Consider the following 10872-nt stretch of genomic DNA (forward strand, 5'->3'; position numbering starts at 1 on the left):
TTCAGTCTGTGACCTTCAGAATGGGGAAAGGCAGGAATATCCCCCTCCATATTTTCAAATGGTTTGTAAAAACATTCCATTTCGAGCCTTCAGCATATTCCAGGATTGCAGGATTGAAGGCTCGGAATGAGGCATTTTTGCGAACGGCTTGAAAATGAGGAGGGGAGATTTTCCTTCCTCTTACCCTGTTCTGAAGCTCAGCACAGACTCAGAACAGGATAAGAGGCAAAATCCCCCCCCCTTTTTTTTCCTGGCAATTGTTCTTTCCTTAGGATCTCAGTGCAGATGTACATCCCCCAAATGCTCTATCCAAAGCCTTCTCTGTGTCTGTGCAGAGCTCCCAAGGAAAGTATGGTGTGTATGTGTGTGTGAGAAAGAGATCCCTAACCCCCCCCCCCCCCAAGGCAGCCACATCCCTCCACTAACCTGCTTTCTTGATCCATTCTCCACTGCCACGTGCAGGGCAAGAAAAGTAGTTGGTGGGACTACTTCCAACTTCGCGAGATTGTTTTTTTTTTTTTTTTTTGAGAAGTTGGAAGGTATTTTCTGGTATTTTTTTTACCATAGGCACACAGTCTACTTTTCTTGTCCTGCACGTGGATCGGAGGATGGAGCTGGAAAGCAAGTTAGTGAAGGGATGTGGCTGCCTTGGAGGCGGAGTGTGTGTGTGTGTTCGTTTGTTCTGCCAGGAAAAGCCCCCCCCCCCCGCGAGGCCAGAGCAGCACAGTCAGGTGTTCCGCGGCCAGCAAGCAGGGCAGGCGAAGGCCAGGGTGCAAGGAGAATTTGGGTCATTGTGGCCGCAGGCAAGCAAATGGTGGGATAGAGAGGGTGGGACTGGTGGGCTTGCTGCTTCCTGCACCTGAAAAATAATAAGCCCTCCCCCTTTAATAAGCCCAAGGCCATATTTCGTGGGTCAAAAAAATGTAAGACCCTGTCTTATTTTTGGGGAAACACGGTAGTAATGTGGTGATTCTTAATAATTAATGTAACTGAAAAGTCCACCCAAATTGTATCCTGGACTTTCTTGTTTTTTCTTTTAAAGATGTTTCGCTTTTCATCCAAGAAGCTTCTTGGATGTGAAGCGAAATACTGAAGAAACTTTTTGGATAAGAAGCGAAATGTCTTCAAAAGAAAAAATAAGGAAGTCCAGTTGCCTCCTAAAAAAGCACCTTTGGGATAAGATAACCATGACCTGTATGTCTTAGACTCTCCATAGACTTTTAGAGAAGTACATTCATTTTTCTGTACAGCCAAGGTATGATCTGAATCATTCTATGGTAGACTGGTTAAGTATTGCTCATTATTTAAGATGTAAAAAAATTTCTGCATTAGCTTTAAGGTTTTATAAGAATATCATATCTGTATATTATTTATATATATACCAATTTGCTCTATTTAATTATGTATGTAAATAAAAATATTTTCCCTACATTTTCAGAAAACATTACAGCAGTTTTACTTTAATCTTTCTAATTTCTACCCATAAAGCACTACGTTTATATTTTACACCTGATTTCTATTTTAACTTCTAAAGTGTCAGTTAAAATACATTATTCACTAACCTTAGATGGATTGAAAGGTATTCCTAGATATGAAGAACCACGGAAGCCACAGTGATGCATGTTTGTTCCTTGGGAGAAAACAAAAACTTGTTATTTTGCATACACGTTAGAAAATAGAAGTGGTATCTTAAAAACTGCTAGCACCTGATAGTAAAAAAAAAAAAACCTGCTGAAATTTAAAGTCGTATGTAGCATACCACTATAGATACTTTTCAACTAATGGTCACAATTGGAACCAGAATCTGTTGCTGAGTAAGACAGTTGTTAAGTGAGTTGTGCCCAATTACATGAACCTTTTTTGCATGATTGTTAAATAAACTTCAAATGGTCAATAAATGAATGACTATGTTGAGAACTATCTCTAATATACTCTAGTTATATACTTATTCATTCATACATACATATACTTAGAAATTCCAGTAAATTCAAAATGTTTACTTTTGAGTAGATATGCAGAAAGCCTTGCCAGCCTTACAAATTCTAGACAACATGTAAACAAAAAAATTCCCCCAGAACTAAGCATCACTACAAAGTATTAAAAAATACAAATGGTAGATAGTTGATAGTCCAAAATAGGAGGCTGAGCTAGCCTACCAAAATCCAAGAAAGATTAGATGTTGTCAATGTTTAAATGGGAGATCATTTTTTTAAAAAATCCAGGTTTGACTAGGAAACAAACAAACCATTCTAGATAAAGTCAGGGGCAAACCACTACTACGTTGTTGGTAAAAAAGAAGAAGAATGTCTCTAGGAAGTCATGGGACTAAATGCTAAGAGAAAAACCTTCCCCTTTTTAATACAGTTAAGGTGAGCACACAATCATCTGCTCATCTACATATTTTCACATGATACAATGTATGAAACTAGACAATAAACATTTAGTGAAAAATCACCCAAAGCTTTAAACCAATTATTTATATCAAAACACCAAAATATCCATTTCCATGAAGTTTATCAGAAACAAATGGGGGGGGAAATCCCACTGAAAAAAATCCAAAGTTTAATTTTTCTTTCGTATTCCATTCAGCTCTTCACAATTACTATCCTTTCAAAAAAATTGGCATAGATATGTCCACATTTGCACCCTTCCTAACAGAGGAACTGTTTTATGTTATAATACCAGCCAGCAATATTTTCAAGCACTATAGTTCTTTCAGTGCAGTGTATTTATGCAGCAAATTTTAAACCAATATTCAAAGGTAAAAGCCTATAAGAACACCAATCAGAAGCAAGTTTTCTATTTGTTTTAAATTCCAGGACTGTGGAAATACTTACAAAGAGATGTTTTGATACATGCAGACACTTCTTTTTCCAAGCTCATGCAGAAACACTGAAAGTGTTTCTGACTACCTGGGCAGACACAGCCAGAATCACATTCCAAAGCAGCAGCACAAGCCGGGAGAAAGATGCATCTGCTTTAGCATTTCAAGGAGATGGGTCTCATATTGTGTGTCCCAAAGTATTGTTTTCTGAAGCACTTGTGCAATCCTACAAAACACTCTCACTGAACCTGTTGCTTTTAAATTATCTGTACACAATCCATCTCCCTGTAAAACTTGGTTTCAACCTTCTTTAACCTGGTACCTCTAGACTGGGTTGGAGTTCCATAACCACAATTGCAGCCAATGATTATGAAAAATGATTCAACACATTTCGAGGACACTAATTTGGGAAAAGCTGGTATAATTTTTAATTTAAGTACTCTTGAAATTAATTACCAAAGGGGATACCACAATAAATGTATAAGAAATCACAATAAGAGTCATCCAGCAATTTGAAAATGAAACAAACAGTAGCCAAATGTGAGCTTTTATAATAAAGATTCCAGAAGGCTGCCAGAAGTCTAATGCTAAAGTTGATTGTTCGGCATGTTTTGAAATTATAAATGGAATATTTAAGTTTCACATTGCAGTATCAATGAGTGATAGAATGTATAATTTTAGTTGCATAATTTAATATTACAGTAATAACTAGATATTATTTGGTCAACTATATAAAGGAAGTAGTCTGAAAAGATCAGACCAAAGTAAGTGACAGTCAACAAAATTAAATTGAGGTGCCTTAAAGACTACAACACATTATACTTAAATCTCTAATAGATTTGTTTCTCTAAGGCACTGCCATTAATATTTCCTTTTATTTGGAACCAAATATAAAATCTCCCTTTTGAAATTATAATCTGAAAGTTTTCAATTAAATTAAATTATGGGAGTGTTCCTCACCAGTAGTATACAGATGTGGCCTAGATGGAAAAGTAACTCCCTTTCTCAAATTTAAAATCTTATGCTCATAATTTACCATAATTGATACAAACATACAGTATGATAACAGAACAGCTCTGTGTATATATGTGTGTTTATGTTTGTATATAGCAAGTTGTTGGTAGTCTTAAATATTTGAAATGTCAAAAACTCCTGGATTATAGTATGGTGCCATCTAGTGTTTATAGAAATTGTATTATTACTTCTTGAAAAAAACAAAATAGCTTTTTAAAAATATGCTGCTTCAAGATATGCTAGATTTTAAGTATCGTAATTTCCCAGTCTTTGGCTTTATTCATTACAGCATTATGCATTGTGGGAAGGGTAAATCCCCAAATAAATTAGGATAGATTAAAGCATTCACAAAAGTATATAAAATATTCTATTTATTTAACTACACAACTATTCTAGGAAATTCACACTAAAATCTGATGACATCACACTAAAGTGTAATATAGCTTGTTTAGTTTGATGGTTTTGCTTTAGCAATTTGGTAAACCCAGAAAAGTATGGTTTAGAGAGCTGTTGTGGTAAGAATGCATTATTCGCATTGTGACTCTGCTCACTGCCAAAAGTTTGATTCTGACCAGCTCAAGATTGATTCAGCCTTCTACTCTTCTGTAAAATGAGGACCCAGATTGTTGGAGGTAATATGATGATTCTATAAACCGTTTAGAGAGTGCTTTAAAGCAGAGGTCCCCAACCCCCAGTCTGTGGCATGCCAGAAACCGGGCCGCGCAAACAAGCTCCATCCACAGGATGCAGGCAGCATGTGAAACCATGTCCAGTCCGTGGAAATACACTATATTGCCAAAAATATTCGCATACACCCCTCCACATAATCAGAAGCAGTTGTGAGCGAATACGTTTGGCAATACAGTGTATCTCTCTCCAAAGAACCGGTCCCTGGTGCATAAAGGTTGGGGAGCGCTGCTGTAAAGCACTATGAAGCAATAATATAAGTCTAAGTGCTACTGCTGCTATTGCTCTTAAACATTTAAAATAAGGTTAAAAATCATAGCAGTGACAACCCAACTTTATAAAATTATTGTACCTGTCTTAAAAGTGCAATAAAATTGAGTTCTCCTTTTGCTCTTTGAGCCAATATTTCTCTGGCATGAATGTAAGGAACTTGGGTTTTTTGTTTTGTTTTTTGGTGGGAAAGGCTGTTCTTAAAAAGATATTACCAGTCCTAATAAAAACGATGCCTGAAATACCTTCTACTGTAAATCACTCTGAGCTTCATATTTCAAGAACTCCTGCGTACAGTTCATAATGAAGTTGATTACTGGTACATTTTACTCTGTGTTCGGTATTTGAAATGAATCCAATGTTTTCCTCTCTTATTTTAGACTTCTAGTATAGAGATTAAAAGTGCCTTTGCAAACTTGCTAATACTTTTTATGTAATCTTGCTATGGTTCCACAGAAGATGCCGATGCTGAGATTGTATGTTTGAGCCAATTTTCACTTCTATCTATAGCATTTTTACTTTAAACATACTTTAACATCTATCACCAGAACATGAGGTAGATACAGTATCTGAAGGAAAACGTCTTCCAACATCCCTCTACTTAAATCACGATGAACTCCAAGGGCCCAGATTAAAGTGCCCGCTCATACTAAAGTATGGCAAAAAACTACAAGAGAACAGGTCTTTTCAGAGATAATCCACCAACTCTAGAATGCATTGTGAGTTTGCCTGACAACCAGCGTTAGTGTCTTGTTTAACAAACACATTTTATTACTGGGAAAGACTAGTTTTGAAGGACAGTATTTAATTAAAATGAAAACCAACCATCATTTATCTACATTCACTGCATCAGAAAATCTATCTCAGACTTGGTGGAGCAGACAGCATATGGAATGTAGGCCACTAATATCCAACAAGCAAATTGTATTCCAAGCATCCTGTTGGTTAACTTTCTAACGAGTAATGTGATTTCTTTCACTCTATTTTCTTACAGCAGTGTAAAATTCGCCTTACATTTATTAAAATAACTGCAGATTGGGAGAGTTACCAATATGTGCACTGGTTACAGTACATACTAATCTAATAATTCTTTAAAAAATTCTAGCAAAATAAGAGAAAAAAATCTGATAGTTTGTCAGAAAATGTTTTTTTTTAATATCAGGGCATGCAAAAACAAACTTTTTAAAGTTATCAGCAGGTACTCATAGGAATCTCATTTGACTTTCATTCCTTACTTTGGCAAAAGTTATTATCAGCAATGTACAGGCTTTTGCCAAGCTTCACTGCACTGCTCATTGACTGAGGTAAGAACAAAGATATTTTAGGACTGACAAGCTTTTTGTGAGGTTCAAATAAAATAGTTTCCACAATTGATTAATATGCATATGAAAAGAGAATGGTCTCTGTTTTTAAAAGATAGACACTATTCATAGGTAATGAAATGTTAATAAAATAAAAGCTAAAAACTCACTCACTGTCTTCTGTGGGAAGGACTTGCAGAGAATAAATCCATTCTATTATATCTTCTTTGTTCACAACATCTAAGGAATCCAACATATCCAAGCCAGAAAGTGCAAAAAAAGCAACTGTCAACCTGAAAAAAAGGGGGAAGGGTTTTAACAAAAATAGAAATTTACTATTTACCCTTAATATTACATTTCAACCCAGATGATAGTTATTTGCAAGGAGGACAACTGCAGAATTAACTGAAACAACATGGGTGTTATAACAAGAAAATAAACTGAATGAAACATACAGTACCCTAAGAAAATAGTTATTGACCTACAAATACATTCATTGTACTTTGATGAATGAGTAGATGCATTACCCTTATTTCTCACCCTAACTCCAGCATTACACGGTCAATTTTTCCCTACATTTCTGGTATTTTCATTTTCATTTCAAAATTCATTTCCCTGAGTTTTCCCTTTCCCTTAACATTAAATCAAATTTAGCTGATCCTCTTACTCAGGTCTGCATAACATACCCCATCAAGCAGCCTTGTGCAGACTGCTGACATTTTTAAGTTTTACCCATATTAATTCACCTTTGCCCCAAAAAGCACTGTTGAGCACCTACAAGTATCACTGCTCCTGCAAACTGCACTGCTACTACCACCTCACTAGCTGATTAACACCTGATGGTACACCAACTATTTCTTTGTGGAGAGCAATTATTTTTATTTATAAATATGGCCCTATCTTCTCTACAAGCTGTGCAGGCTTGTTCTTATTCTTTTCTTACTCTTATGCAGATCACACACTTCCATGGTATAACTGAGTTAATACCAGAAACATGATACTGTTTCCAATGACTTTTCACTAAAACATGTTATTTACTTTATAAGCTATCAAGTAAGAGGGGGGGAGGAGGGAGAGATACATGGATCTCTACATTGAGAAGTTCTGGAGACTTCTAATTCCCACAGGCTAGGGTTGGTTAAATAAATGGGCAGTTGATTGTTACAATCCATCTTTTTTATTGAAGAGCACATGACTATGTTAAATAATATCAGTAACTATTCAAAGGTCTACTAAATTTACATATATAATAAATACTTCAGGAAAAATGGGTGAACATTTCAGAGAATGAGCACAAAGAGCAATGACCAAAACATGTTCTAGAAAATGTTTATATATATCTGGATCGTGATGGAATAAATTATTGAGCAGTATTTCTCCAAGTGAGGGTTTTATATATTGAAACTTAAAGTTATATGCACTTAGGACATAAAAATAAATAGCAAAATTGATTGTGTTACTGATTGTATAAAATCATAAGGCACACTATAAATACTTTAGCATTTACATAATGGAACAAAAGACAATTTCCACATTGATATAGAAGCCAAAAGAGCTTTATATAGTGCTGGAAATCAGTCAGTCTGCACACAAAAACTTCTGTTTGAGCAAATGTTAAGACTATTGACACAATTAGAATTTCGCTTAAATAAAAACTGAAAATAATTTAAAGAAATAAATGCATATTTATATTATTTGCAAAATAAACTCATGCATTTCATTGCTTATTTGGTTGTCCAAATTTGGGGTGAAATAGAGCTTCAGATTCAAAGGAAGCACTGTTGTATATACAAGAGTATACATAGCACCTGTTAGTACACATTGCACCTGTCAGAAACTCCTTAAATCAAATACTGGTAGTTCTCGCTTACATCTGCCATTTCAAATTCTAGGAAGAATTGTAGAATGCTACTAAATTCTTACACCACAATTTTTCTGTAAATGCACATTGCAACAACATGCTTCTTATTCACTTTGGAGCATGCTATATTTAATCTTAGAATCTCTCAGTGAATGCTTTTGACAGAAGGATACATCTTAACATCTACCAGGGTTATACAATGCAGTAAACAAAACACCACCAAGCACATTCATACCTGCTACACCCATTTTTAATTGCAATGTGTGTTCAAAGTTTAACATTTAGACTAATAACTGCTTTCGCAATCTCCTGCTGGCTTCTCCATTGACTGCTTGTTGGAATCTGGCAATGAAGGTTGCAAATGGAAATCATGTGACTACAAGACACTGCAATGTTGTAATTGAGAGCTGGGAGCCAAGCTTCCTAAACACAATTACATGGGTATGCTGTGACAGCCACAATCACAGGGAAGTGTACTTTAAAAGAACAGGCTTAGCAAGCTTGGAATATTCAGTTTCAAGATTTAGGGGAGTCTTACTAGCTATGTTCAAGTTTATGCAGGAAAGCTATAGGAAGTTAATCATAAGCTATTTTCATGACCACAAAAAACAAGCCCAGAAATAAACTGCAGCTACCTACATTTCCTTTAAATATTGGGTACCTTTCCAGGGAAAACACAGCATCAACTTTAGCTACAAAATGATAACTAAGTACTAGCTCTAGGAAGAACTGTAGAATACTACTGAATTCTTACACCATAATTTTTTCTGAAAAATCTGAGATGCAATAAATGCACATGGCAACAACATGTTTCTTATTCACTTTGGAGCATGCAACATTTAATCTTCGAATCTCTCAATGAATGTTTTTGACAGAAAGATGTAGCTTAACATCCACCAAGGTTTTACAATGCAATAAACAAAACACCACCAAGCACATTCATACCTGCTACGCCCACTTTTAATTGCAATGTGTGTTCAAATTTTATCATTTAGCTTCACTAATTGTATTCCTTGCATACTCACCTTTAATAGAATAAGTTTTAAATAAGTACCCTAGATCAATCAGAGAGAACATTCAGAGTAAACAATGCAGTACAAGTCCCAAGGACAGAATTAAGATTCCTGTCCAATGTGGGAAGCACAGAAAATAAAAACTCTTTTACCTTTGATGTGTTTACCGAAACTGCAACACTTTGCTTAATAGGATAATGTACAAAGGCCTAGAGTTAAATCCCTTGCATCTAATGGACAAACTTTTAAATTAGTGAAGTCCCTTAGCTCTTTCTCCCCAAATGTAGACATGTTATCTACAGTTTAAATAAATTCACTTTATTTCAAGATAGTGAATTGAGAAAATTAGTTTCAAAAGGAGGAAACTATTGATAAAAGAAAATGTCATGAAAAAGGACATATTCTCTAGTTGCTTTTTTAGAAGCCCCACATCTTCTCTTTCTAAGGTACTTGGACATTAAGTCAACATAGTACCCAAGTATCTTGATCTCAACTCCAAGCCTAGAAATACGAATTTGCCATTCATTTTGAGGGCAATCTTACAGGTGTCCACTCAGAACTAAGTTTGACTGAATTCAACGGGTCACACTGTAAGTTTTTTTTTTTAAATAAACTCTCTGCAACCTTTGTACTACTCACCAGCAGTTTACTCAACACAGATTTCTCCAAGGACAGAATAAATCCACAAAGAACATTTTCTATATTTTCCATTTCAAATTCTATAGAGTTATTTACCTTTTACATTTTCTCTTTTTAATTCACACTTTCAGTCCCGAATGTCAAATTCTTTTGAGAATCTTACAGGAAGTAAGGCCTTTTTTAATGCAAAGCAGGTAACCTACTAACTAAACTAGGTAAGCATTACTCTCAAACCTGCATCCATCTCAATGAGGGGAGTTCAAAAGTTTTGAAAACGGTACGAAACATCTGGATTCTGATCAAGGGTAAGCTGCAAAAATAAATGAAATGAAACCGAAAGTATCTTAACTGTGTTGAGTCTGTAATTGAAAACAGGATCATATGCTTGATCTGTTCTCCTAAATTTGATCTAAAAGGCACCGGAGAAACAGGATCTCATTTTGTTTTAGTACCAATGAGATTGTCATTGTTAGATCAGAACACCCCAACATTAAAGCTAACATTTGAAGTGTGTGAAGAAACTTGGGATATCTCTCAGCAGACATTTGCTTTCAATTTCAAGCCGCCACAGACAATCGTCAAGGATTAGGATACAGGACTTTTGGCGCCCGGTCAAGTTTAAATAGGAATTAAGACTAAGGCCATTTTACAAACATTGACTCCAAGGAAGCCTCCAGCGCGCCACTTCGCCCCCCCCCCCCCCGTCTCGACACCCCTGAGTGGCCCAAAGAGAACAAATCCTGGCGGGTTATTCCCGCTTCGGAGAGGAACCCGCCCACCGCCCAGCTATCCCGAGTACTTAGCGCGCAGGGGCTGCTTGTTGGGGTGTCAACTCCTCGTTTACTTCCCCACCCGAAGCACCCCCAACGTCTCTGCCGCTTCCCCGAGGGTACCTGCTGGTCTCCAGGGACGAATAGCGTTCGGGCAAAATCTGAAGGCTGCGTTGGAAGAAGCGCACGTGGCGTTCCTTGAGGAAATCCAACCTTTCCCCGTCGCCGAAGCCTCCCTCGTCTTCCACCAGCACCGTGCTCGCCATGTTCGTCTTCCGCTTCCTACTCTCGCACGCAGCTCCGTCACCGGCGGCACGGTCATGTGACGCAGCCCCAACGCCGGGCCTTTTTTTTCTTTTAGCGGCCGCGACGGCAACAACCAGCAGCTGACAGGGCTTCGTTCCGCCTTAAGAGGTGGGCTTAAGCGGCTTTGGCGGCAAGCGAAAGCAGCTTTAAAAATGCTCCCGTCGTTCGTGCCTGACAGTCACCGCGG

General features: G+C 36.9%; 1 protein-coding gene across 3 annotated transcripts in view; it reads right to left on the bottom strand.

The window, feature by feature from the left end:
* The window catches only part of PGGT1B (protein geranylgeranyltransferase type I subunit beta), a 33527-nt gene extending 22801 nt beyond the window's left edge, over nt 1-10726 (bottom strand). The window contains exons 1-3 of one of the 3 annotated variants that reach the window (XM_081945875.1): nt 10503-10721; nt 6271-6389; nt 1563-1630 (exon numbers count right to left, since the gene is read on the bottom strand). In XM_081945875.1, the coding sequence (XP_081802001.1) occupies nt 1563-1630; nt 6271-6389; nt 10503-10645 (330 nt within the window). In that variant the 5' untranslated portion in view covers nt 10646-10721. Of the gene's footprint in view, nt 1-1562; nt 1631-6270; nt 6390-9705; nt 9868-10502 lie in introns of those variants that run through there. The other 2 variants (XM_081945877.1, XM_081945876.1) reach the window with 2 other exon arrangements.
* Nucleotides 10727-10872: the final 146 nt, after the last annotated feature.

Source organism: Natrix helvetica (genome assembly GCF_964273705.1).
Source record: "Natrix helvetica genome assembly, chromosome: 2".
Classification (NCBI taxonomy): domain Eukaryota; kingdom Metazoa; phylum Chordata; class Lepidosauria; order Squamata; family Natricidae; genus Natrix; species Natrix helvetica.